Source organism: Petromyzon marinus, chromosome 5 (assembly GCF_048934315.1).
Source record: "Petromyzon marinus isolate PM22_M1 ecotype Great Lakes invasive population chromosome 5, UKy_Petmar_22M1.pri1.0, whole genome shotgun sequence".
Lineage (NCBI taxonomy): Eukaryota > Metazoa > Chordata > Hyperoartia > Petromyzontiformes > Petromyzontidae > Petromyzon > Petromyzon marinus.
In genome coordinates, this window is record NC_133671.1 from 9,580,832 (window position 1) to 9,605,894 (window position 25,063).

Genomic DNA, 25,063 nt, shown 5'->3' on the forward strand with positions numbered 1-25,063 from the left:
CCACAGCAACTTCAATAATGGTGCAACAGCACGGCAACAGTTTATCAAGCACAGCGATGCAACAAAATCGTACGACGCAACAACAACATTACGCCGCGTAGATGCCACGAAATAATAATTTAGCGCCATTGTGGAGAATATTAAAACAAAATTTATTGGCGGCAATTCATCTTCGTAATATCTGTTCCACCACTAAAAAAATATGTTTTTTTAATGTGTAGTGACAGATATATTAAGGTGATATATTGTCTGCTAAAGCATTTGGTGTAGATGAACCTGAGGGTTGCTCATCTGCCCTCTGCTATTGTTGGAGGGTGACTGCCTCAAACTACCCAGTAGCGTCTTTCATGGGCCTCCTCCACAGAGGCCGATCTTGACACCGCTGGTACTGGTCATCGGCAAGTCCACTTAGATCCTCTCACACCACATCAGCTCCATCTCTTGTTTTAGCCTTTGCCGTGCCCATTTAGTACCCTCTATCCGGATGAACAAAAGCAGCCTGGGCATACGGTGGCTTTCACGGGTCTCACCAGTGTTTCACTGTTACCCCACTGTGTCCCCTTCCCCTCCCCCGCTCCCCACGCAGCTGCCTGTGGGACATCGAGACGGGCCGCCTGTCCTCCACATTCATGGGCCACACGGGCGACGTCATGTCGCTGTCGATGTCCCCGGACGGGCGCATGTTCGTGTCGGGCGCGTGCGACTCGTCCGCCAAGCTGTGGGACGTGCGCGAGGTCAAGTGCCGGCAGACGTTCACGGGGCACGAGTCCGACATCAACGCCATCAACGTGAGTGGCGCCACCGCGTGCGCTGCCCCATTAACGCGCTTGCAGCCAACGGAGACCCGGCAGCTTCTTGTGACTATAAAATGCATGGCCGTAGTGGAGATAGCGGCGATGGTGGCATTGGTCCTGATGGCGGTAGTGGCGGGAGTGGAGATAGCTGCGATGGTGGCAGTGGTCCTGATGGCGGAAGTGGCGGGAGTGGAGATAGCGGCGATGGTGGCAGTGGTCCTGATGGCGGTAGTGGCCGTAGTGGAGATAGCAGCGATGGTTGGCAGTGGTCCTGATGGCGGTAGTGGCCATAGTGGAGATAGCGGCGATGGTGGCAGTGGTCCTGATGGCGGTAATGGCGGGAGTGGAGATAGCGGCGATGGTGGCAGTGGTCCTGATGGCGGTCGTGGCCGTAGTGGAGATAGCGGCGATGGTGGCAGTGGTCCTGATGGCGGTAGTGGCCGTAGTTGAGATAGCGGCGATGGTGGCAGTGGTCCTGATGGCGGTAGTGGCCGTAGTGGAGATAGCGGCGATGGTGGCAGTGGTCCTGATGGCGGTAGTGGCCGTAGTGGAGATAGCGGCGATGGTGGCAGTGGTCCTGATGGCGGTAGTAGCCGTAGTGGCGGGAGTGGCTGTGGTGGCTGTGGGGGCCGTGGTGGCCATGGTGGCAGTGGTGGCTGTGGTGGCGGTAGTGGCCATAGTGGCAGGAGTGGCCTTGGTGACGGTGGCCGTGGCGGTAAGGGCCATGGTAGTGGTGGCCATGGTGGTAGTGGTGGCAGTGGTGGCAGTGCTAATGACCCTGGTGGCAGTGGCAGGTGTGGCGGTGGTGACAGTAACCATGGTGGCGGTGGCTGTCGTGGTGCATTGGTTAGCGCATTGTGTTACGTGCCAGGCGAATATTTGAATTGAGCCTGGGCCCTTTTCTAGGTCGACTCAGCCTGAAATGAGTACCTGGTGTGGTTTGTAAACATCTGCACTGGGGAGACAAAGACAGCCGGGCATGGTGTTGGCTACCTACCACCTCGTGTGCCGTGCCGGCCTTCATAATTGTTTCTAACAGTCCTTGCCCCGACAGTCTGTTAAAGGCTACATGGGGATTCTTTGTCTTTGGTGTGGTCTGACTCGTAACCAGATGAGAGGACACGTGATTATCATCAGTAATTAATCATCAAAAGGCTGGCTATTGCATTCTTAATTTAAGCTGACAAAACACATACAATGCAACTGCTATTAGCCAAACATCCCAATGCTCGAATAATCACCCGCAAATTACTCTATCGGGATTACATGGAGTAACGTCCCTCCCACCCCCCCGCTAAGTGTGAAAAGTCGGCAGAACCCTCCATGATAAAGAGTCTCAAGACCCGTTGCAGCTTTCCTGAGTGAACAAGTTTCAAGAATAAAATGCTTCTCTAAAGACAAAGCAAATGGTAGCGTTATGAAACGGGGCTCCTGTAATCGCATCGCAAGTGGACGGTTGGAGGAGAGAACGCGGAGGTGGCAGAGGACTCTGTGTGCCTGGGCAGCGATGGCCGTGATGCAGTGGGCTGTGAGAAAGGGAGGTCAAGAAGAGCAGCGTTGCTTTAGCAGGCAGGTTTTTGATTGGCTAGCGAAACCACTTTGGAAGAGGAGAGAGATAAGAAAATAGTGTTTGAGGCAGCAGTGCTTATTTGTATTCCTGTGTGGATCAGGGCCATAACTAAGCAAACACAGGTGTCCGAGACGGATGATAGGAATTTTTGCGGCAAGATGGGATAAACAATGTTGCAATTCCGGAATTGATCGTGGTGGTGAGATGTTAACTTCTTCACCTAGTGTACAGGAGGTCCTGGGTTCGATCTTAACTCATGACCCCTGTACATTTGGAGTTTGCACGTCTACCCCGTGATCGCGTGGATATTTCCCAGGGTCCTCCAGTTTTTTCCTCCACATTTAGAACCAGCAGCGTTCATTTATAGTATTTGGCCGGTAGAAGTTTCCACAAGGGTAAGGCACTTAATTGGACTATCGCTTGTGGCCAGGTCGCTTCTGAAATAGAGCTACATAGCTCGGTGGTTGTGTTACCTGGTAAAATAAATAAATAGTTTAATAGTTTATAGGTAAGTGGTTGGAGGTATGATGCGGAAAAGGTCTCGCTGCGTAGGACGTGTGTGGAGGATGGAGGAGGAGGAGGGGGGTCGGTTCCCAAGACCGGCATTGGAGTGCTGTCCACGAATCCGGCAACAAACAAACAAACACTCTGAAGCAGACCTAAGACGAGATGGTGGGAGACTGTTTGAGCTGATCTTGGAGTCCCCGTGTCTCCTGTGCTGCAGCAGCATGTGGGGATCTGGCGGAGAGGTTGGGAAAAGTGTTGGCAAGGTGCGGTGGCGGCTACGGCTGTGGCCATGGAGGCCTCTTAAGCTTGAGTAACCTTGACCAGATCACTAAGAACGCGCCCGTTCTTATCGGATCTCGGAAGCTCAGCAGGGTTGAGTCTGTATGTATGTACGTTGAACTTCTTTCGCACCGTATGTAGCCAACCGTGCAAATCGGAGGTGCGGAGGAAGGACAGCAAAAAGCATTTTCAAAGAAATTAGCTTTCAATCTTGGATAGTGCTAAGCTGACCCATCAGAGTGCTTGCAGGGCTACACAGTGGGCAGCAGAGGGCAATGCCGTAACTGTCCATTGTGTGTCCGATACTTCCAATGCATGATGGTTCGTCGCATTCACCAATCCGCACTGACCAGCGGTTTGCGAAGTACACATGGTCAAATAACCCCCATGACCTGCACGGCGTGAGGAGGCCCTCATCCAGCAGTGGATTCATCGTTATCATTATCACCACCATCATAACAACCGTGAAGACCAACACCCTTACAATCATTACCGTCCTAACCATCGTTACCATTATAATAATGATCCCACTCATAATTATCACCATCAATCACCCCTCCTTATCTCATTCGTATTGCCATGAATAGGGCACCATTGTTTATTTATCAAGTAAAGTCTCACTAAGTCTGCAGGGTCTTACATTGCGATGTTTGACATATTACATTATTGTGAGTTTTGTGTCGTCATCATCTACCATCATATTGACCATCACCCCTCCGGAGCAGTAAGAAGGCTCTAGGACACAGCAAATAGTGAGCGGCAGAGACACTGTCTGATGTGGGGGCTCACACAAAATGTGTGCGTGTGTGTGTATGTGGTCACGGTGGGGAGCGGTAGTGTAGCAGTTAGAGCGCTGCATTACAAACCTAGGGACCTGGGTTCGATTCCCGCTCACGGCCAACACCAGCGACAATTATCTGAACCGGTCCTGGGTCTCCCATAGGTTGACACAGCCTCAAATGAATGCAGTGTGTAAACATCGCCACTGGGGAGACAAAGGCGGTCGGGTGTGGTGCTGACCACCCACTCGTGTACCGTTTTGGCCTTCATAGGTGCTCGCTGACAGCACTTGACCCAACAGTCTGTTAAGTCTATACGGGGGATCTTTATCTTTGTGGTCAAGGTGTGCTTGTGTGTGTTGGAGCGCATGTGTATTGGTACGCGCATGTGTTGGTGCTTGTGTGTATGAATGTATGTTGAACTTCTTTCGCACCGTACATAGCCAACCGTGATAATTATCGGAGGTGAGTTCAAGGTGTGTGTGTGTGTATTGGTATGTGTGTGTTTGGTACGTGTATGTTTGTGCGCATTCAGAGATGTTTGTGTGTTTGGAGTTCGTGTTCAGAGTGCGTTCATGTGTTCAAGACATATGTTAATGTATGCTTGGGGTGTCCGTATATGGGTAAGGACAGTACAGCTCCTCGTGGCCGTGGTTACTAATTGACGCGACATGGTCTCGTAAGGATAAGCACGTGACCTAAGTGGTCGTAAATAATCATTGAGAAAGGGACAGACAGGCCCAGATGAGGTGAGAGAGAGAGAGAGTTCGGGAAAAGGGGCGTGGCCGGGTCGAGGAGTGGATAAAAGCCGGCGTGGAACAGGGCTCTGGGCTGCTGCTGTGGTGGGAACCAAGGGAGAGTCGTCGTCGTCTTGGAGTGGGTCGTCTTCATCATCTTGGATCGGGCATCTTGTGGTCTTGGAAGGCTAGAGTTACATATTGTCTCCGTGACTACTACGCGTCCGCTCCTGTGCAGTCAGCCAACTACATGGGGGGCGTTGCGTAAGTCACAGAAGTTACCCAGCTGTATATAGTCCAATCGCGGTTACCCGTTAAATTATCAGTGAGTCGGCGGACTTTATTCACAATAAAGAAATATATAACTGAACAAGACGGTGTCTCTGAGAGCTACATTACATATGTATGGTACGTGTGCTGTGTTTTCACTGTGTGTGTGTGTGCTTGGATTGCATTTATGTGTTCAGGACGTGTGTGTGTGTCTTTGGTGCATATGCATTTTTTCGAGGGGTGTGTTCGAAGCACATGTTTGGGGTGTGTATATCAGCTAGGGGTAGTTTAAGGTCTGATTACGTGGGAAACATATGTTAGAGACCAAAGGATTTTGCAAAAATACGGCTTAAATGCTTAATGTTCAGGAGAGTAGATTGTGACACAAACCCCTGTCCATGTGTATGCACACATACACCTGTTCTTAACCCAACACCGCAGTCGAATCATTCCCGAATTCCCATGCGAATCAAAGGTGCACGTATTCCCAACGAATCCCGTTGTACATTCATGGACTTAAAATTATTTTATTCAATCTACATTGTCAGAGCGATGATATCATCTCTCTGACCTCTATCTGGCTCAAACGTTATCTCTCTCCCTATCTCCAAGCGTATCTCCCTCTCCCCCACTCACTCACTCTCCCACTTTCAACTCCACTCTCTCTGTACAGTAAAACCTTGGATTGCGAGTAACTTGGTCTGCGAGTGTTTTGCAAGACGAGCAAAATTGTTAAAATGAATATTAATGTGATAAACGAGAGAGGGTCTTGCAATACGAGTAGTGTACGTATACGCTTTGTCTGCTGAGCGTCACGTGATCACAACTGATATACAAGTGCTTTGATAGACGAGTGCTTTGGATTACAAACACGTTTCCGGAACGAATTATGCTCGCAATCCAAGGTTTTACTGTATATTTACTCCGTATTCTTTTCACCATCTTTCCATCCATGTCGCCCTCTCTCTCTTCTCCAAAGACAAAGATCCCTCGTGTAGCCTTAACAGACTGTTGGGGCAAGTGCTGTTAGCGAGCCACCTATGATGGCCGGCACGGCACCAGAGGGGGTGGACGGCGAGCATCACGCCGAACCGCCTTTGTCTCCCTCGTGGCAATATTTACACACCTCACCACGTACTCATTTGAGGCTGAGTTGACTTAGTGGAGACCCACGATCGGTTCAGATAATCATCACTGGTGTTGTCCGTGAGCGGGATTTGAACTCGGGTCGCCAGGCTGGTAGTGCAGTGCGCTAAACGTGACTCCACTACTCCCAACACGCGCGCACACTCTCTCTCTCTACCTCTCTCTACCTCTCTCCCTATTCCTCTCACTCTCTGGACATCCGTGAAAAATCTCTTTACAGCTCATCGTATGCCTCCAGTATGAATAAGATTCTGATTCTGTTTTCCCATCTCTAACCCTCCCTCCCTCCCCTCCCCCCGGTGGTCTCCGCGCTCAGTTCTTCCCAAATGGGCAGGCGTTTGTGACGGGCTCCGACGATGCCACGTGCCGCCTCTTTGACATCCGCGCCGACCAGGAGCTCTGCGTCTACGCCAACGACGGCGTGGTGTGCGGCGTCACGAGCATCGCCTTCTCGCGCTCCGGTCGCCTCGTGCTCGCCGGATACGATGACTTCAACTGCAACATCTGGGACGGCATGAAGCAGGAGAAAGCCGGTGCGTGCATGGTTGTGCGGGTGCGAGTGCGTGCGTGTGCGAGGGCGCTCGCACGCGCGTGTGCATGTGAACGCGTGCGTGTGAGCGTGCACGCGTGTGTGTGTGAGCGTGCACACGCGTGTGTGTGTGTGAGCGTGCACGCGTGTGTGTGAGGGTGCACACGTTTGTGTGTGAGCGTGCACACGTGTGTGTGTGAGCGTGCACACGTGTGTGTGCGTGTGTGTGAGCGTGCACACGTGTGTGTGTGTGTGTGTGAGCGTGCACACGCCTGTGTGTGAGCATTATAGAGGGGATCTTTGCCTTTTGTGCTTGTGGAGCAATGGCTAGCGAGCTGCGCTCAGAACCCGCCGACCCGAGTTCGAGTTCCACTCGCGGCCACCAACACCAGTGACGATTATCTGAGCCGGTCCTGGGCCTCCGCTAAGTCAACTCAGCCTCAAATGAGTACCTTTTGTGCGATGTCTAAAATCATCGCCACTGGGCAAACAAAGGCGGCCGGGCTTGGTGCTGGCCACCCACCCCCCCATCGTGAGCCGTGCCAGCCTCCATTGGTGCTCTCTAACATCACTTGCCCCAACAGTTCTGCTGAGGCTGCGAGGGCGATCTTTGTAGCGTTGTCTTTGTGCGCAGGCGTGCTTGCGGGCCACGATAACCGCGTGTCATGCCTCGGCGTCACGGATGACGGCATGGCCGTGGCCACGGGATCCTGGGACAGCTTCCTCAAGGTGTGGAACTGACGGGCGCAGATGTGGTCCGGCACGGAGACGCAACATGGCTCTCGCGGGATCCAGCTCGCGGCCACGCGCGCACGCACACACACGTGGACACAGGCACACGTGGACAGAGACTCGTACAACGTACACACAGGCACACGTGGATATAGACTCGTGCAACACATCCACCTGGACAGAGACTTGTACAGCACACGTACGCACAAAGACACAGACGTGCATACACCAAATGTATACTTACATATACGTTATTGATTTTGGGGTTAAGCCGCGTGACGCTCTTGACCATGTTCGTGTCGTGAGACCCTCCATCACCCAACATAGCCAAACAAATTAAATTGTCACATGCACAAGCGTTTGGCACGCCAATTATATAATGTTTGTGACTGTTTTGTTTGTCTGGCTGTGTTGGGCGGTGTAGAGTCACGACACAAATTTGGCTGCGTCATTATTGTGGCTTAACCCAAAAATCTGTTACGATTCATAAATATTGTCTGCAAAAAACCTACGTGCTATGATATACGCATACATTTACACATGCAGCATATATGTACATAGATATGTACACACATGCACATATGATATACATATACAAACGTACATATACAAAAATGAGCCCAGCAATACACACATACGTATACACACACATCTTGCACACACACACACACACATGAACCATATCATCCCCAGCCAGGTTCTATCCACTGCTCGATGAAGCCCTCCCCCGGTCACCGCCATCCATCACCAGTTGCATGACGCCACAGTCCATCTCACTGCTGCGCATGACACTGGCACAAAAACACGCACGCAGTTAAAACACATCACGCATATTCAGCACTCACTCATACCTGCACAAAAACACAACCGTCCAAACACACTACAGGCACATGTGCACAACCACATTCTCACATGCTGTGCACATGACACACAATATGCACACTCGTGAACTTGTGTATAGCATGCCTGTCACCCAGAACACACACACACGCACACGCACGCACACGTAGGCTTTCACTGACCCTCTTGTGCGTGGTTAAAATAACACTGGCTGTCAAGACCATCTCTATCTATACGAGGAGGGCCCTGCATGGGGCCGTTTGACCATTTGCGTGTCTGAGTGTTGGGCTCAATGTGGGAGGAAACCGTAGAATCCGGAGAAAACCCGCCATACATTCGAGGGGGTACCACTCAGCGCTGCCATCTCCTGGCCACCTTGGAGCACCAATGCCTACAACACCTGGCAAGCCCCTTGACTGCCATCCATGAAAGCTCTAAACAAGATCAGTCATGCTAAGGCCCGTTGAGCCACAAAGCTCTGCTACAAGGGACGACCGCAGCTCAAGTCCGTGGCGACGGTCACAGGACATCGCAGTTACAAAGGGATCCATAGAATTACATAGAGGGCTATACATTTACATAGAGCTCTGCAGAGTTACTTCAGAGATGCGTAGCCGACAGCCCAAGACCGACGGCAGGGTCACAGGACATCATCGCAGGGTGGGAATGTTCAAGCTGGCAAGAGCAAAAACAACAATTGTTTACATGAAACCCACACCAGAACTTAGTGCAAACGGGATAAAAAATAAATATTACTTAAAAACAATTAAAAAGACAGTGTATGTTAATAAACTGTATATACACAACGGTATATAGGACTGAGCTGCAGCATTTGCGGTTGTAGGAGAATCAATCGTCCTTCATGGTCTTTAAGCAAACGTAACGAAGATGCTTTTGGAATTTAAAATTATGGAATATTAAACATAGAAATATATATATAAAACATTAAACATGACAGAACACGAAACGGCACTTGGTGGTCTTTAGTATAAACATTTTTTTTCGAGGGCAAATGATAAACCACATAATGGAGCTTAAATAACAAACAAAAATCACTCGACACAATTGGCAATAACACTGCGGCCATAATAGGAAAAAGTATAAGAGGTGACGTTTCAGGCAATGGCCCTTCATAGTACTTAAGTGAAGGGCCCATTGCTCGCAAGGTTGCCCCATTATGTGTTTGCTTGAAGGTAGTGTCATTGTCCAATGTGTGTTGAGTCTCTACATTGTGTTACCTGTGCTTGTACACCACTGCCAGCAACAGCATCGCCAAATCATTTGTTCATGCAAGCACTCACCATGCTCAGCTCTGCTTAGCTTCCAACATCTAATGCGTACAAGGTAATGTGGCTGTATGCATGTGGTATGCAGTACAAAGACAAATATCGCCCCCCCCCCAGTATAGTCTTAACAAATTGTGTTGGGGCAAGTGCTGTTAGTGAGCAAGCGCCTACGAGGGCCGGCACGGCACACTAGGGGGTGGGTGGCCAACACCACGCCCGGCCGCCTTTGTCTCCCCAGCGGCGATGTTTACACACCGCTAGAGGTACTCAATTGAGACTGGGTCTACCTAGGGCAGGCCCAGAACCGGTTCAGATAATCGTCACTGATGTTGGCCGTGAGCGGAAATCGAACTCGGGTCGCCGGGTTCGTAGCGCAGCGCGCTGACCGCTACACTCCCGCCCCCCAGAGATATGAAGTGCAGCGCACCCACACACACGTTCACATTGTTACTCAGAAAGTGTCGTAAACACATGCATTCAAATCTAGTGCACAAACCATTTCACTCATCTATATGCTTACACTTCACTACGCATTCACGGCGCATCTGAGATTCACGGAAACGTAATGAAGCACATAACGTGCACAGTATATATTATCGCATTATTTATCTACTTAGCGAATAGAAATCATGCATATGTTTGTTTAATCGTCATACACATATACATTACAGCGCATGCATGCCGACATATATACCCGCACGTTTATAATTACATACAGCCGTGCACACACACGCATAGCACATGCACACGTGTGCTAAATTAAATCGGGCACAATGTATAGATTATTCTACACGCATAGCTGCACATAGACTTCACATGTTAACATGACTGTTATTGGGAGCATCATGTGTATACCCACTTGTTTGTGTACATACACAAATACCTCCACTGTAGTCATAAGTCATTGTCCGATTAATAGTGCCCATACAAAGACACGCGCGCACACAATGTTGACACTGCTCAATGGGTTAAAACATTCAATTCCATTTCATATCGAATACAATGCGTACATTTGCACACCCTGTGCTCACAATCGGTGGCGTAGCGTGGACGGCATGGGCCCTGGTGCAAGCAATAAAATTGGGCCGTCCCTATACAATTATCCCCCCCCTCCACTTCACGGCCCTCTTGGTATCCCGGCTCCTGGACCTCTGGCCCCATATGCCTCGGTGCAATTGCACCGCCTGCACACTCGCGAGCTACGCCGCTGTTCACAATGTAGGCTCGTATGCGCCACTCGCATGTTCCCCCTTCTTGTAGGCAAAGACTGGTGTTGTGTGGGATGTGTGTTGTTCTTGTAAAGTGCTCGTGGTTTATTTAAAGTAAAGAAGTACTTGCAGCAAATCAATAATGAATTTGCGTGATTTTTTGTAACGTGTATTCTTTTGCGTTGAATTCCCGTTTATGTATATTAAAACAAAAAAATGCTTCTATGAATGAAGAATCATCCTGCACCTCATAACAACGGTTTGTTTTTAGATGAACACCCTTGACACCAGGGCGTCTCAAATCCCCCTTATGATAAGCGACTTGCATCACATCTCAACACATTGGAAAAGTCACACCCCCCTCCCCTCCCCAGTGGCAGCTGTTTCCACGGTTCAGCAACTGGCCTGCAAGCGGGCATCAGTCTGCCAGTCGGGAGGCATGGAGCGGGGGATGATGTATCTGTGTAATCCCAATCGGGTAATGTTGCACGTTACTTTTCCACAATGCCAGAACGCGGTGGTATACTCATGTCGAACGACATCAGTGGAATCCTTTCACGTCCACTGCAAAATCGGACGGTGGTGCGCAATTAATGGTTGTGGTCCCTGCAATAATAACTGGGGTGGCCTGCTGGATTCGAACCGCGGTCTTCTGAAACAAGAGACATCGTGCTACCGCTGGGCCGTGCCCCCCCCCCCCCCCCCCCCCCGTGGAAGGTGACGCAACCACTTCTGGAGTCGCCTCGATCGCAATCTTTCACCAAACGTTGGAAAAAGGTGCTATTAACACCCTACATGGAAATTGCTGAAAACCTAAAAAGGCAATTAGGATTACATTGGAGAGGGAAATAAAGTTTGTTTACTAGCGGTGTCCAGGTGGTCCAAAGGTGTTCTGTGCATTCCTTTTGTGTTTGAATCCCGCTCAGGGCCAACACCAGTGACGATTACACTGTGTAACAATTTTTGTTTGTTCCTGGGTAGTAAGTGTTATTTCCTAATTGCTTATGCCTCAAAAGTACAGAAAAATGGCTATTATTCCTCACAAACTTTGCTTTTGTGAACAGGACGGTGATATTTTGAAATGTACCTATTTTCCAGAACATTCCAGATAGATTCAGTGTATAGTATAAATACAGGGGCCTTAAGCCCACCAGTTCAGTTTAGTTCCAGCTGCCGAAGTGGATATATCTTCCTTTTTCTGAGATGGCATCAAGAGGCTACAAGCATCCAGCAGACGCATTTTTTCTGTCTGCGGCCAATTTATCAAGTCGAGCGAAAATTACTCTGTGGAAGCATCTGCTAAGATGTGTGAGGCCGACAAGGCATATTTCGGCATGCCTGTTAGGGATCAAGACAATCCCTGGGCACCTCATTTCACTTGCGAGCAATGCAAAAAAACTCTGGAAAGTAAGATAGACAATTGTTGCTCGGAATTTTATGTTATAAAATTTTGTTAAATATTTTAAATTGTGACAGTTTTTCATTTTCAAATGTTTTACGATTTTCAATCTTATTGAAAAAATATATGGTATATGAAAAATGATGCGAGAATATTTTGCACATTAGTCATGGGTGAAATAAATGTATTTTTTTAGGATGGTAAAGAGGGGAAAAGAGAGCCATGAAGTTCGCTATCCCAAATATTTTGAAGGAATACATTGACCACTCAAGCAACTGCTACTTCTGCATGGTGGACCCTTCCAAACGTCGGACTGGCAAGAATGCACCTGCTATCACGTATCCGGACCTTCCTTCATCCATCGCCGCGGTGCCACACTGCCATGAGCTCCCCGTACCCACTCCTCCAGAGAGAGCAGCCGTCTTCAGAAGAGAGCAGCAAGTCAGAGAGCGAGGAAGATGTTGTAGATCCAGATGACAATTTGGGAGGTGGAGCTGAGGAGACAAACCCATACTACCCCAACCAAAAAGACCTCAACGACTTGATCAGAGATCTTGGTCTCGCCAAGTCCAATGCTGAGCTTTTGATGTCTAGGCTCAAGCATTGGAACTTGTTGGATGAAAGTGTGCAAGTCGCAGATCAGAGGAAGCGTCACCAATATTTTTGCAGCTACTTTGGGCTCTGCTTCTGCCACAATGTGACCAGTCTGTTCGAGGCAATCAGAATTACCTGTAACCAGAATGAGTGGCGCCTCTTCATTGACAGATCATCCAGGAGCCTCAAAGCCGTGCTGCTCCATAATGGTAACAAGTACCCGTCTCTTCCCCTGGCTCACTCGATGCACCTCAAAGAGGATTACAACAGCATCAAGACATTGCTGGACGCCTTGAAGTATGATGAGTACGGTTGGGAGGTCATCGGAGACTTCAAAATGGTGGCATTCCTGATGGGTCTCAGGCGGTTTTACCAAGTTACCCTGCTATCATTGCCTTTGAAACAGCACAGACACCAAGGCGCACTACCACAGTTGGGACAGGCCACAGCGGACCGAGTTCTCTGTGGGGAGGAACAACGTCAAGTGGGAGCCACTGGTGGACCCCCGGAAGGTGCTGATGCCATCACTGCACATCAAATTGGGCCTTATGAAACAATTTGTTAGAGCTGTAGATAAGGAGTTGGCAGCCTTCAAGTACCTTCAATAATTCTTCCCTAAGCTGAGGCAAAGGTGAAAGCCGGTATCTTCATCGGACTACAGATAAAGAAGATCCTGGAGTGCAATGAATTCCCTAAGACGTTCACTAGTAAGGAGAAAGTGGCTTGGAACAGCTTTGTTGCAGTGGTTCGTGGCTTCCTGGGCAATCACAAGGTTTAAAACTATGTGAAGCTGATTGAGACTGGTGAAGAACTACGGCACAATGGTCTGTAGGATGTCCCTCAAAGTCCATATCCTTGATGCTCATCTTGATAAATTCAAGGAGAACATGGGAGCGTACTCGGCGGAGCAAGGCGAGCGCTTCCACCAGTATATACTGGACTTTGAACGCCGCTACCAAGGATAGTATAATGAGAACATTTCAGTTTCTTTATTTTGGTATAGCCCTGTGAGCCATTCGGCTCTTGAATCGGGCGCAACCACAACAAACAAAAAAACAAAAACACGAACAATAAAAACATCTTAAAGTGACTATGTGACTATGTGACTGTGCAAACAGAAAATCCATGAAAAAAACCAGCAAAATATTCCTGAAAAAAGCACCGTACACCAACGCTGTGTGCAAAAAATCCCAGTGGGATGCAAGTCAAACAACAACCACAAGAAAACTTAGATTAAGGCCATCAGTCTAACTCCGTACTGCAACAAAACAAACATGTCCAAACCAAAAAACGTTTTCGAAATCACCAAAAAATAAAGCTTGAATTGCAACGTAACAGTGATCATAGGGACTGTGACCGGATTTTTACAATAAACTACATAAATAACATGTAACACCAAATCCTAGAGCCATAGCTGGCTGCATGAGTTACTCCACAACAACAGAAGCATCAGTCGGAGTATCAAAATTTTCAATGCACCTTTAAGATCAGCACGCTAAATCAAAATACAGATAATACTTTGCTGTGTCATCCGGAGCGAAAACATTTTATTTTATTTTACGCCAATGAATAGCAGTGGCATATAGGGGTGTACAACTCCTCTAGAGCAGTTTTGAGAGAATATCTCATTGGTAGCGATTCAAGTTGCAGTTTATTGGCAATAGCATTCCAGACCCTGTGGGCATCAATAGCAAAGGCCCTTACTCCAGTTTTTGTACGGCAATAGGGAGTGTGAAGCTGGTAAATAAGCGAAGACCTGAGGTCAAATTTGTTCTTTGAAACAGAGAGGAGATCCAGCAAGTAGTCTGCGGATTCTTTTGTAAGTACATCGTGAATAAATAAGATCTGGTGCACAAGCCGTCGAACATTAAGAGATGTTAAGTTTGACCCAATGTAGAGATCATAGTGGTGAGTCCTATATGGGCAGTTCAATGTAAATCTTAAGGCCGAGTGATAGATGGAATCAAGCTTCTTCAGTACAGTACTTGGGGCTGATTTATACACGATGTCACAGTAGTCAAGGAGAGGCAGTATGGTAGCTTTTATCAATTCCAAACGGAACATTGGGAGGAAGCAGTGCTTGTGTCGATACAAAATTTTTATTTTTGTCTTTTTACCAATATAATCAATGTGATCTTCAAAATTCAGTTTTGAATCCAGGATGACCCCAAGATACTTATAGATCTTGACTTGCTTTATTTGATAATTATTAAAGGAATGTAAATGGGGAAAAATAACTTCCTGCTTTAGTCCTGGTGGCTCCCAACTTTGTGCCCTCGTTACTCCGTTGGGGTGTGGGGGCCGACGTCTCTCGCTGGGATCTCGAGGCGCGGGCGAGCCATGTGCCAGTGTCTCAGCACAGATCTCCCACCCACTCAACCACCCACAAACTCAACCATTCCTCCACTCACCCAAACCAAGCATCCCACGGTCTACCCACTCACCCACTCACTCGCCAACTCAACCACCCACTCACTCAACCACCCACAAACTCAACCATTCCTCCACTCACCCAAACCAAGCATCCCACGGTCTACCCACTCACCCACTCACTCGCCAACTCAACCACCCACTCACTCAACCACCCACAAACTCAACCATTCCTCCACTCACCCAAACCAAGCATCCCACGGTCTACCCACTCACCCCACTCACTCGCCAACTCAACCACCCACTCACTCAACCACAGTTGGGGGCTGATTCGTGGAAGCGCTTTACAGTATAAACGTAAATCTCGAAAAACTACTAATTTCTAAATCTTTTGTCGTCATTTTTGCATTACTCTAGTATAAATACATGTTAATTTTGATTCATATGATTTTTTCTGACTTTATGTGAACGAAAAGACACAAATTCGTCCGTTTTCTCATTGAAAATAGGTAAATTTCAAAATATCACTGTTCTGGTCACAAAAGCAAAGTTTGTGGCAAATAATAGCCATTTTCTATACTTTTTAGGCATAAGCATTTACGAAATAACACTACCTAGGAACAAAAATTGTGTTACATGGTATTATCTGAGCCGGTCATGGGCCTCCCATAGGTAAACTCAGGCTCAAAATGGGTACTTGGTGTGGTGTGTAAAAATCACCACGAGGGAGACAAAGGCGGTCGGGCGTAGTGTTGGCCACCCACGCCCTCGTGTGCCGTGCCCGTCTTCATAAGTGCTTGCTAACAGCACTTTCCCCAACAGTCTGTTCAGGCTATACGAGTGATCTTTGTCTTTGTGTGAACACGCCTATAAGCACCCATGTACAATGTTACCTAAACTCACTTTAGAACTGCTTTTTGTGTTGAGTTTGTTGTGCCTACCCCCGCACCTCCCATTAGCACGGTTGGCTACGTACGGTGCAAAAGAAGTTCAACGTGCATACAGAGGTCAGAGTGCTGAGCCAGCGTTGCTGAGGTCCTGTGTTCGAATCCAGGCAGCTGCCCTGTGATGAAACTGCGTTTTCTAGTGGAGCGAAGTTTAACACGTTGGCTTTCGCGACCAATATTATTCATAATAAACGTTTTTGGGTTCGATCGCGTTATTTATAAATGTGTCGTAACCCTCCACCACCCGACACGGCCAATCAGTCCCGACACATTCATAAATAAGGCGATCTAACCCAAAGACGTTTATTATGAAGTGGAGTGAAGTTTGCATTTTGACCACAAGTTTTGTGGTTAATGCAGGCATGATTCCTTGTAAAAAAAGGTTTCAGTTTTGTTGCCAGAAAAAAGGGGAAAACCCTATTATTATATTTTGGTACTGGGAAAGGAGGTCTAATGACATTTCAAAACCGTTCATTTGTCAACTCCAACGTTTGGTGCACAGTGAAATCTACAAATTATTTTAAAAAAACTTTTGTCAGCTTAATTGGTCCTAAATAAAACCATAATTTAACCCACTACAGTATATTTTCCTAATTGCAAAAACCGCGGTAATGACTAGGTTGGTGAGTTTTTGGGCATAGGAATACACATTGTGCCTTAGTCGGACTCTGTGAGCCACACAGGCACAACATACCATGTTAATTCAAACGTGCCTTAGTCTGTCCACGTAAGTAGACATACACAATTGGCCATTGTAAACACACATTGTGCCCTAAAGTCCACCTGAATCCTAAGTAAAAACTAATTTATAATAGCACAACACTCCTTATTCCAGAATCCACATAAACCCAAATGTGGTTTAAAGCATTAGTCCAGTAATGGGAATTGGCATTTACGTGAGCAAACTCTGGACCGGTGTCAACATTCTGGGCCTCATCAGAAGTCAGGTTTTTATCAACCAATGCTGCTGGGTCACCAGATGCCACTGGCAAGATAACTTGCATATAAACCATCGCGTGTCTCACGTGGGTTACCACCTGCCCCAAGTCTGACCAGAGGAATATGTGAATCGTTATGTGTTTTGGGTACCAAAAGACGATTTGTAATGAGATGCGTTGGAATTACGCGAACTGTATTCTGGTTTTGATACACTCAGGGTCAAGGGAGCGAGCAATTCGACTTTGTTCTTTTGATATAGGTGGCAACCTATACCCCGAATCGTACTTATCGCATCGCGAAATGAAATCGCTTCCAAACGATTCGATTCCATTGCCTGCTTCAATCCCTACACAGCAATCGCTGGTCATAATCGATACCGATCGATTTTTTTACCCTCCCCTTTGATGTAAAAGGGAATCGATTCGGCTCATTATAAAATCTCCTTAGGTCCTTCGCCGATCCGGCCGACGTCACTGCGAAGGCGCGAGAAGATGGCGGGCATCCTCTTCGAAGACATCTTCGACGTCAAAGACATGGACCCCGAGGGGAAGAAGTTTGACCGCGGTGCGTCTCCCTTGCGTCTCCCCACGCGGGGCCGTCAGCGGGTGGTTCGCGCCGCCGAGGTCGGGTTGAGTAGCGGCGGCGTGGTGTGGCGAGGTCCCCCACCCACCCATATCCCATTGCCAACCACGTGTCGGTGCTAGACTAGAGTAGGCCGCGGCGTGTTGGGTTGAGTTCTGGAGAGGGTTGTTGACTTTGTTCGTGTTAGACGCGCTCATACAAACGTGTGTGTCTCTGTCTCTCTGTGTGTGCTTCTGTGTCTCTTGTCTGTTATCGTGTGGTTGATGTTGGTGTTGTTTGAGGCAGCCGGGCGTTGTGCTTAGCCACCCCAACCACCTCTCGTGTGCCGTGCCGGCCCACGTAGGGGAGCCTACTCTTGTTCCTACAGTCTGTTACAGGCCGTGCCGGGGTGGGGGATCGTTGGTGGCGAGCAGCAGCTGTAGTTTTACATCGAGGTGGTTTGATGGAAGATAATTGCGTCAGGAGTAGCGGAGTCGTCAACGCTTTGGGGACGCCCGATTCCGTATCGGTGAATCCGGCGTTGAGTTGCGTACACGTTCTGCGGTCTGTCCTTGGATGACCACAATTCTCCACGTACTGGAGAGTTTTAATTTCCCGCGTGTGCATCGTCAACAGCTGTATCGCCATCTGCTGCAATGATTTTGTTTCTCGTCGGGGCCAAAAAGTTTCGCGCGGACGGTCGAGCCCAGGCGATTTTCTGTGTCACGTCGTTCGTGATGAGGCGTTTTGTGACTTCTTGTGAATGGAGTTCTTTGTGTCTCGTTGTCCGTGTCGGGTTCTAGTCTCTCGTATGTGTTACACACGTTTGATAATAAAGTATTAAAGCTTTAGTGACTGCGTAAAATTACTCATTGGTTTTTTTTTTCGGTAAAGTCACGTATGTAGAAATACAATAAAATTATATTTAAACAAAGAAACAATCACGACGTTTCGATCACAACGCAAGCGATCTTAATCAGGTGTCAAGAACAAATCACGGAGGTAAATACAACAAAAAGATGAGAGACGAGAATTCAGGTTTGTTGAATTCAGGTAAATACAACAAAAAGATGAGAGACGAGAATTCAGGTTTGTATTTACCTGAATTCAACAAACCTGAATTCTCATCTCTCGTCTTGTTGTATTTACCTCCGTGATTTGTTCTTGACACCTGATGAAGATCGCTTGCGTTGTGATCGAAGCGTCGTGATTGTTTTTTGTTTAAATATAATTTTATTGTATTTCTACATACGTGACTTTACCGAATAAACCAATGTGTTACACACGTTGATCGGTGCTTATGTCCCATCTTTGTCCCTCTACCCAGCCTCTGCCTACCCACGTTATCAGTAGAGGGCAGTGCAGGAAAATCTATTGTACGGCTTTAATTCTCGCGCCGCACTCGGTGTGAAGTATGGGTCAAGTAATTCTAGTTTTTAAGATTACGTGACTGCAAGGATTCATACTTTGTTTTTTTTCGGTAAAGTCACGTAGGTAAAAAAAGATGAAAAAACAAATTAAATCACGACGTTTCGGAGGCAACACGAGCTTCCTTCATCAGGTGTTAAAAAATGCACAATAAATCCTCCACAGTTATTTTGCTGTGTTTTTTTACACCTGATGAAGGAAGCTTGTGTTGCCTTCGAAACGTCGTGATTTAATTAAGTTTTTTCATTATTTTACCTACGTGACTTTACCGAAAAACCCAACGAGTATGGTCAAGCAACCCCCACGACCAGCATGGTATATGGACGGAATCATTCAGCTGTGTATGGAATTAAAAATGTTTGATTTGTATAGCGTTTCTATACAACTGAATCTCAAGATGAAGTACAAAAACAGGCATCGTGTGCTTAATTTTGAAACGGAAATCGTGGGCCCCGTACTGGAAAATCAAGGAAGGGAACCCTCTTGAAAAAGAGTTGAGATGCGGCGAGGCTTTGCTGGCTTAACAAATGTAAGAATGCACGTGAACATTGTACGCGTGCACGTTGTGATTTGACTGCTGCTGCGTCCTGCAGTTTCCAGGCTGCACTGTGAGAGCGAGTCGTTCAAGATGGATCTCATTCTTGACGTGAACACGCAAATCTACCCCGTCGACTTGGGTAAGTTCGCAGCCACGGCCTTCACACCTGCCCCTCGCGTGCGCTGACTGGGGGTTTTTAATGACCGACTCGTTCGCAAGACGCGCAGGCAACCACCGTCTTGTAGACTTGAACGAGGCGTCTCGTCTCTGTGTAGCGGACAAGTTCCGTTTGGTGGTGGCCAACACTTTGTACGAAGACGGAACTCCAGACGATGGAGAGTACAACCCCTCGGACGACCGGCCGTCCAGGTACACATGTGCGCACATTGGATATGTATATGTACACACACATGTATTATATGTCCTATGTGCGCACATGTACAGCGCATTTGCATACGCGTATACTTACGGGCAGGCACACAGTACATACATACTTAAATGATGGATACTTACCCGAAATATTTAATCTTGAATGTAAGAATTAATTTTATCTGAATTATTACATGTCTAATGTGCACAAACATGTAAGTACGTGTGTATACATACACTTGCAGGCATGCACACTCGTACTCGGAACACCTATGTTGACTGTGCGTGCGTTCTCTGCTGTGCGCAGGGCAGAGCAGTTTGAGTACGTCATGTACGGCAAGGTTTACCGCATAGAGGGCGACGAGACGTCCACTGAGGCTGCCACCCGCCTGTAAGCGACCACGCACGTGATTACACCTGACAAACACGTGTGCACACAGTAGCCTAGGGAATACGTATTCTGATTCTGAAAAGGGGGGAGCGCCCTGTCGAATTTCCCTTCTTTTTGAACCCCGGCCCCATGCTCCTCTTGACTTGTGGACCCCTGTGCAGTTGCACTGCCTGCACCACCCGGTAGCTACTCCCCTGTGCACACGCCACACATGTGCACACCTTCTCAATCGCACGTTGCAGCACCTACAGAAAAGTGTGGAACGCAAGTTCTCTTTGAAGCATGCTTTCTGACCCTGATATGACGTCGCATGGCTTAACGTCAGTACTTTGGAGATATGAGTTGGTGGGTCACGTCGACTTATCAGTCTTAGAAATCCACTGGGCTGCTGCGAGGTGGCCAGGAGATTGCAGTACAGAAAATAGGTTGTAAACCCATGTATGTGCACCTTTAACCAAACTCTTGCTTTTATATTGAATGGGGCCCCATGATTTAGATAATGCTAGTCTTAATCTAGCAGTGTTTAACAAACCTGATTCTACTAATGAGACCCCGAAGGTTGAAACTGGTCCAGAATTTGCTTGTTTAACTAATTTTGCTCGGTGTTGTTGCTCTGGAAGGCCAACACTGGACAAAAAATATTGTATTATGTGTGGACATTGTTCTGTTTATATATGCAGGCCTTTGACAATTATTTCCTCGTGTTCATGGGTTCTCTGCTGGTGTTCTGGTTTTCCTTTAGTACCTATGCACGCAAATCACTTTTAAATGGCATTGAACAACCATGCCAGTACAGGACTCTCTTAAATTTAGACTTTAATGAATCATAAATTATTGTATTGTTGGCCCTGATTCAAGGCTGTAAACCTGTCCCTTGGTTTTCAGTTTCAAGACAGAGCCTATAATAATTCTTTCTTTGGTCTGTGGTCATTCCTGAACTACTATGGATTGACTCATTCGTTTGAAAGTTACAGTTTACATGCAGTTCCACTTGCAATTTGCACAGGTTAGCTGACACGTGCTATGGATTTAACCATGGCGACCCGATAGTTCTTTTGAGCGAAAAGGAAGGCATGCAGCATATACTTAAGCCCTCTGTTCGTCATTATTTGAGTAAACAAAATTCCTGCAGTACCTCCTCGGGAGTTAATGTATATTATATTGAGTTGGCTTTCCTATTCTTTATTTTAACCAATAGCTGATCAAAAAATATGACGGCCTACTTAAAATTTGGTGAAATGATCGCAACGACGAGCTTTCCGAGCCTGCATTTGGAACGCGCTTGTTTTTCTGACGTTGAATCGCTAATCGAGCCTCCTCATTCCCCTCTTTTAACCCGCCCCCCACAGGGCTGCCTACGTGTCATTTGGGGGGCTGCTCATGCGCTTACAGGGCGACGCCAACAACTTGCACGGGTTCGAGGTGGACTCCAGGGTCTACCTGCTCATCAAGAAACTGGCTTTCTGAGCTGTGAGCGTGCGTGTGCCAGGAGTGAATGCGTGTGTGATGTTATTTGTAAAGTAATTGAGTGAGGAATGACAGCGAGAGTGGGAGTGCACACTTTGAGTGTGCACGCGAGTGAATGTTACGGGGAGTGACTTGTGGCAGTGGGTGCTCGCGCTGTGAATGCTAATGGGAATGACTGTGATTGCACACTGTGTGTGTGAGTGATTGTGTGTGTGTTGAGATTCAGCTATCACTTGTCACCGGTGTTGAACACCACATCTAATAATGGAACCATGGAGCCCCTCCCCACCTGGCCAATTTGTTCCCTCTGCATAGCTTGGCATCTGGGATCCTCCGGCCCATGTACCCCGTTGTAGTCGCACGACCTACATGTCTGCATTCGCACACTGCCCCTAATTGCACACTGACATCACCTTTTGTCTGTGGGAAGTTACGAGTGGTTTTGATCCTTAGAAATTATCCCAATGACCCAGGTTACACGTTGCCCTGTGGTGCTCAACACCAGCAAGGAGTGATATTTGAAGTTTACTTGTTTATAATTGAGCACCTGGTGTAGTGGTGGGCGACAGCTTGCATTAGGGAGACCAGACTTCTGGGTTTGTGTCCTGACACTACATCCTTGCGCATCCACCGTGTCAGCCTCAGATTCTCGTTAACAGCACTTGCCCTAACATTGTGTAACATGTATTTGTGCCTACATCTCATCACATGTATGCACAAACCCTTTGCAGTGTTGTCAGGTACATGGAAAGTTGCTTGCACACAATAATGCGGAGTTAAAATCTGACTTGTGCTTACACGCACACCCGTGTGTACCTCCAATAATGGATATCGTTGCCTAAAATAGGCACCCCAAGGCGCAATTGAGCATGTTTTTTTTTCTGGAGCATGTGTCGATGTGTGTGCTGTCATATTTATATTTCGATTAAAATGATTTACATTATTGTGTTATTGTGTGTATAACTGTCTGGTACGTCCAAGGGACACCACTGGAAAACAATATATACCTAGGGCAGGTGATGAACGTGGACTGAGATAAAAAGGATGAAATGAAGCGTGGATGAACACGCTTTTGAAAAGCTTCACTTGATAATGAAAAACAACATACAAATATATCTAATTACGTGTTTTTAAGTTGGTATTACCTATCATAACTCATGAACATGGACATTGATGAATAAGATGGCAGCTAAAACTGAAGTTGCAACATGCATGTCTGGGACTACATTACAGGATGAGTGACGCATTGGTTGTCGAACATGCAAGTTAAATACAATTTTGATTGAGGAAAGTAGGCTTGGGGTGGGATGCATCCATAAAAGGATCAGTGGCTGGTGAATCTGGATACCAACCGAAGGGCAGCCAAAGAAAATGTGCCCAAGAGGATGTCCATTGTACATGTAGTGAGTCCAACTGAGTCGCAGACTGCTTGGGAGCAACACACTTTATTAAATTCTTAGCACAACATACTCCAGGATATTAACACTATCGGGTGGTGACCACCCAACTAACCACGCTACGGCGAAACTAGACGGTTCCACTATCCCGGTCCTGACCACAAGCTGGGTCCCGGACCGCGTGGCTGGAGGCTTCTTCAAGCTTGACGTGGATCTCCTTCCAGAACCCAGAGCCCCCACAGGGCCTCCCTTATATCGGGCCGGGCTGGAGATGGCTCCAACTCTCGCCCTGCCCACCTCGATCTCTCGTCCTTGCCCGAAGGCTCTCGAGAGTTATTCCTGGACCATGTGACCACCCATTAGCCCCCTCCTCCGGTGGCCCCCCTCCAGTATCATCCGGTCACATGTCCCCAGGTCAGCCAGAGTATCATGCCCCCAACGTAACCCCAGCTGTCTTGACTCTCGCTCTCTCAACGGGAGCCCGCGCCGCACGCTGTGCGCGGTGCCACCACGCTTCACCAGCGCTCACCGAAGCCCCCACTAGGGCTGGTGCTACACTCCGTGTGTCCGGGGTGTAGTACCAGCCCCCACTAGGGCTGGTGCTACACTCCGTGTGTCCGGGGTGTAGTACCAGCCCCCACTAGGGCTGTAGTACCAGCCCCGACTAGGGCTGGTACTACACCACGTGTGTCCGGGGTGTAGTACCAGAAAGTGGCTTATCACGTGGAAATTGATAGCAGCCAACTACTCTAAACGCGTGATGTTGATTCTACATGTGGAAGGGGAAAACTTGCACGACCCGGAGAAAAATCCACACGACCACGGGGAGAGAGACCGCAAACTCCAAATATACAGCAGCAAGGCGTCAGGGTCGGGTTCGCAAACTTGTCAACCCATTGTCAGTGCCTTAACTTATTATACAGACCAATTCAGACCTTGTTGGTCACTCCCGTGCCCCCTTTTAACTATCAATGTTCACCCTACAAAGTCCCATCACAAGGGATAAACACAAATAGACACCATTACTACACTCACCACTACATACCTGTCAACCCCTTATCAGTGCCCTACCTTATTACAAACCAATTCAGACCTTGTTGGTCACTCCCGTGCCCCCTTATAACTATCAACGTTCACCCTACAAAGTCCCATCACAAGGGATAAACACAAATAGACAATCACCATTACTACACTCACCACTACATACCTGTCAACCCCTTATCAGTGCCCTACCTTATTACAAACCAATTCAGACCTTATTGGTCACCCCGTGCCCCTTATAACTATCAATGTTCACCCTACAAAGTCCCATCACAAGGGATAAACACAAATAGACAATCACCATTACTACACTCACCACTACATACCTGTCAACCCCTTATCAGTGCCCTACCTCATTACAAACCAATTTAGACCTTATTGGTCACCCCGTGCCCCTTATAACTATCAACGTTCACCCTACAAAGTCCCATCACAAGGGATAAACACAAATAGACCAACATAATTTTTTTTGAAACTTCTGTACGCTGTATGGAACTGAACACTCACTCTTCCTTGTTCAAGACTACGGGGTAACCCGTATCGGTTGACAGCTATGGGATGGAACCTACGACCTCCTGTATACCAGGCGAAGGAGATAACCTATCGCCACCGTGACACCCCAGTAACAATCATTCGGTATGTAACAATCAACTACAGTATATGAATTCCAAATTTTGATTTAAAGCTTTCGTGACTGCAGGGATTCATATTCTTGGTTCTATCGGTAAAGTCACCACCACGTAGAAGGGAAATAATAAAATAATAAAAATATAAAACAATAAAATTCTCACGACGTTTTGACTGCAACACAAGCAATCATCATCAGGTGTGAAAACCACAGCAATATTTTTTTATTGTTTTATATTTGTATTGTTTCCCTTCCACGTGACTTTACCGAAAGAACCAAGATTATATATGATTTTTTTTTAAACCTCAACACATTCG

The 25,063-nt window shown here is 47.5% G+C and overlaps 2 protein-coding genes across 4 annotated transcripts in view; both read left to right on the forward strand.

Annotated features, from left to right (window-relative positions):
- Positions 1-10,820, forward strand: part of LOC116939023 (guanine nucleotide-binding protein G(I)/G(S)/G(T) subunit beta-1-like) — a 28,983-nt gene extending 18,163 nt beyond the window's left edge. For all 3 annotated transcript variants that reach the window (XM_032946891.2, XM_032946890.2, XM_076061378.1), the window contains exons 9-11: positions 587-788; positions 6,399-6,615; positions 7,246-10,820. In XM_032946891.2, coding sequence (XP_032802782.1) covers positions 587-788; positions 6,399-6,615; positions 7,246-7,352 — 526 coding nt within the window. In that variant the 3' untranslated portion in view covers positions 7,353-10,820. The remainder of the gene's footprint in view (positions 1-586; positions 789-6,398; positions 6,616-7,245) is intronic.
- Positions 10,821-17,353: 6,533 nt separating this feature from the next.
- Positions 17,354-21,733, forward strand: POLR2H (RNA polymerase II, I and III subunit H). Its single transcript, XM_032946899.2, has 5 exons — positions 17,354-17,490; positions 19,509-19,592; positions 19,729-19,822; positions 20,130-20,213; positions 21,563-21,733. Exons 1-5 carry the CDS (start codon positions 17,418-17,420, stop codon positions 21,678-21,680), a joined length of 453 nt encoding a protein of 150 aa, XP_032802790.1. The 5' UTR covers positions 17,354-17,417; the 3' UTR covers positions 21,681-21,733.
- The last annotated feature ends 3,330 nt before the right edge of the window (positions 21,734-25,063 follow it).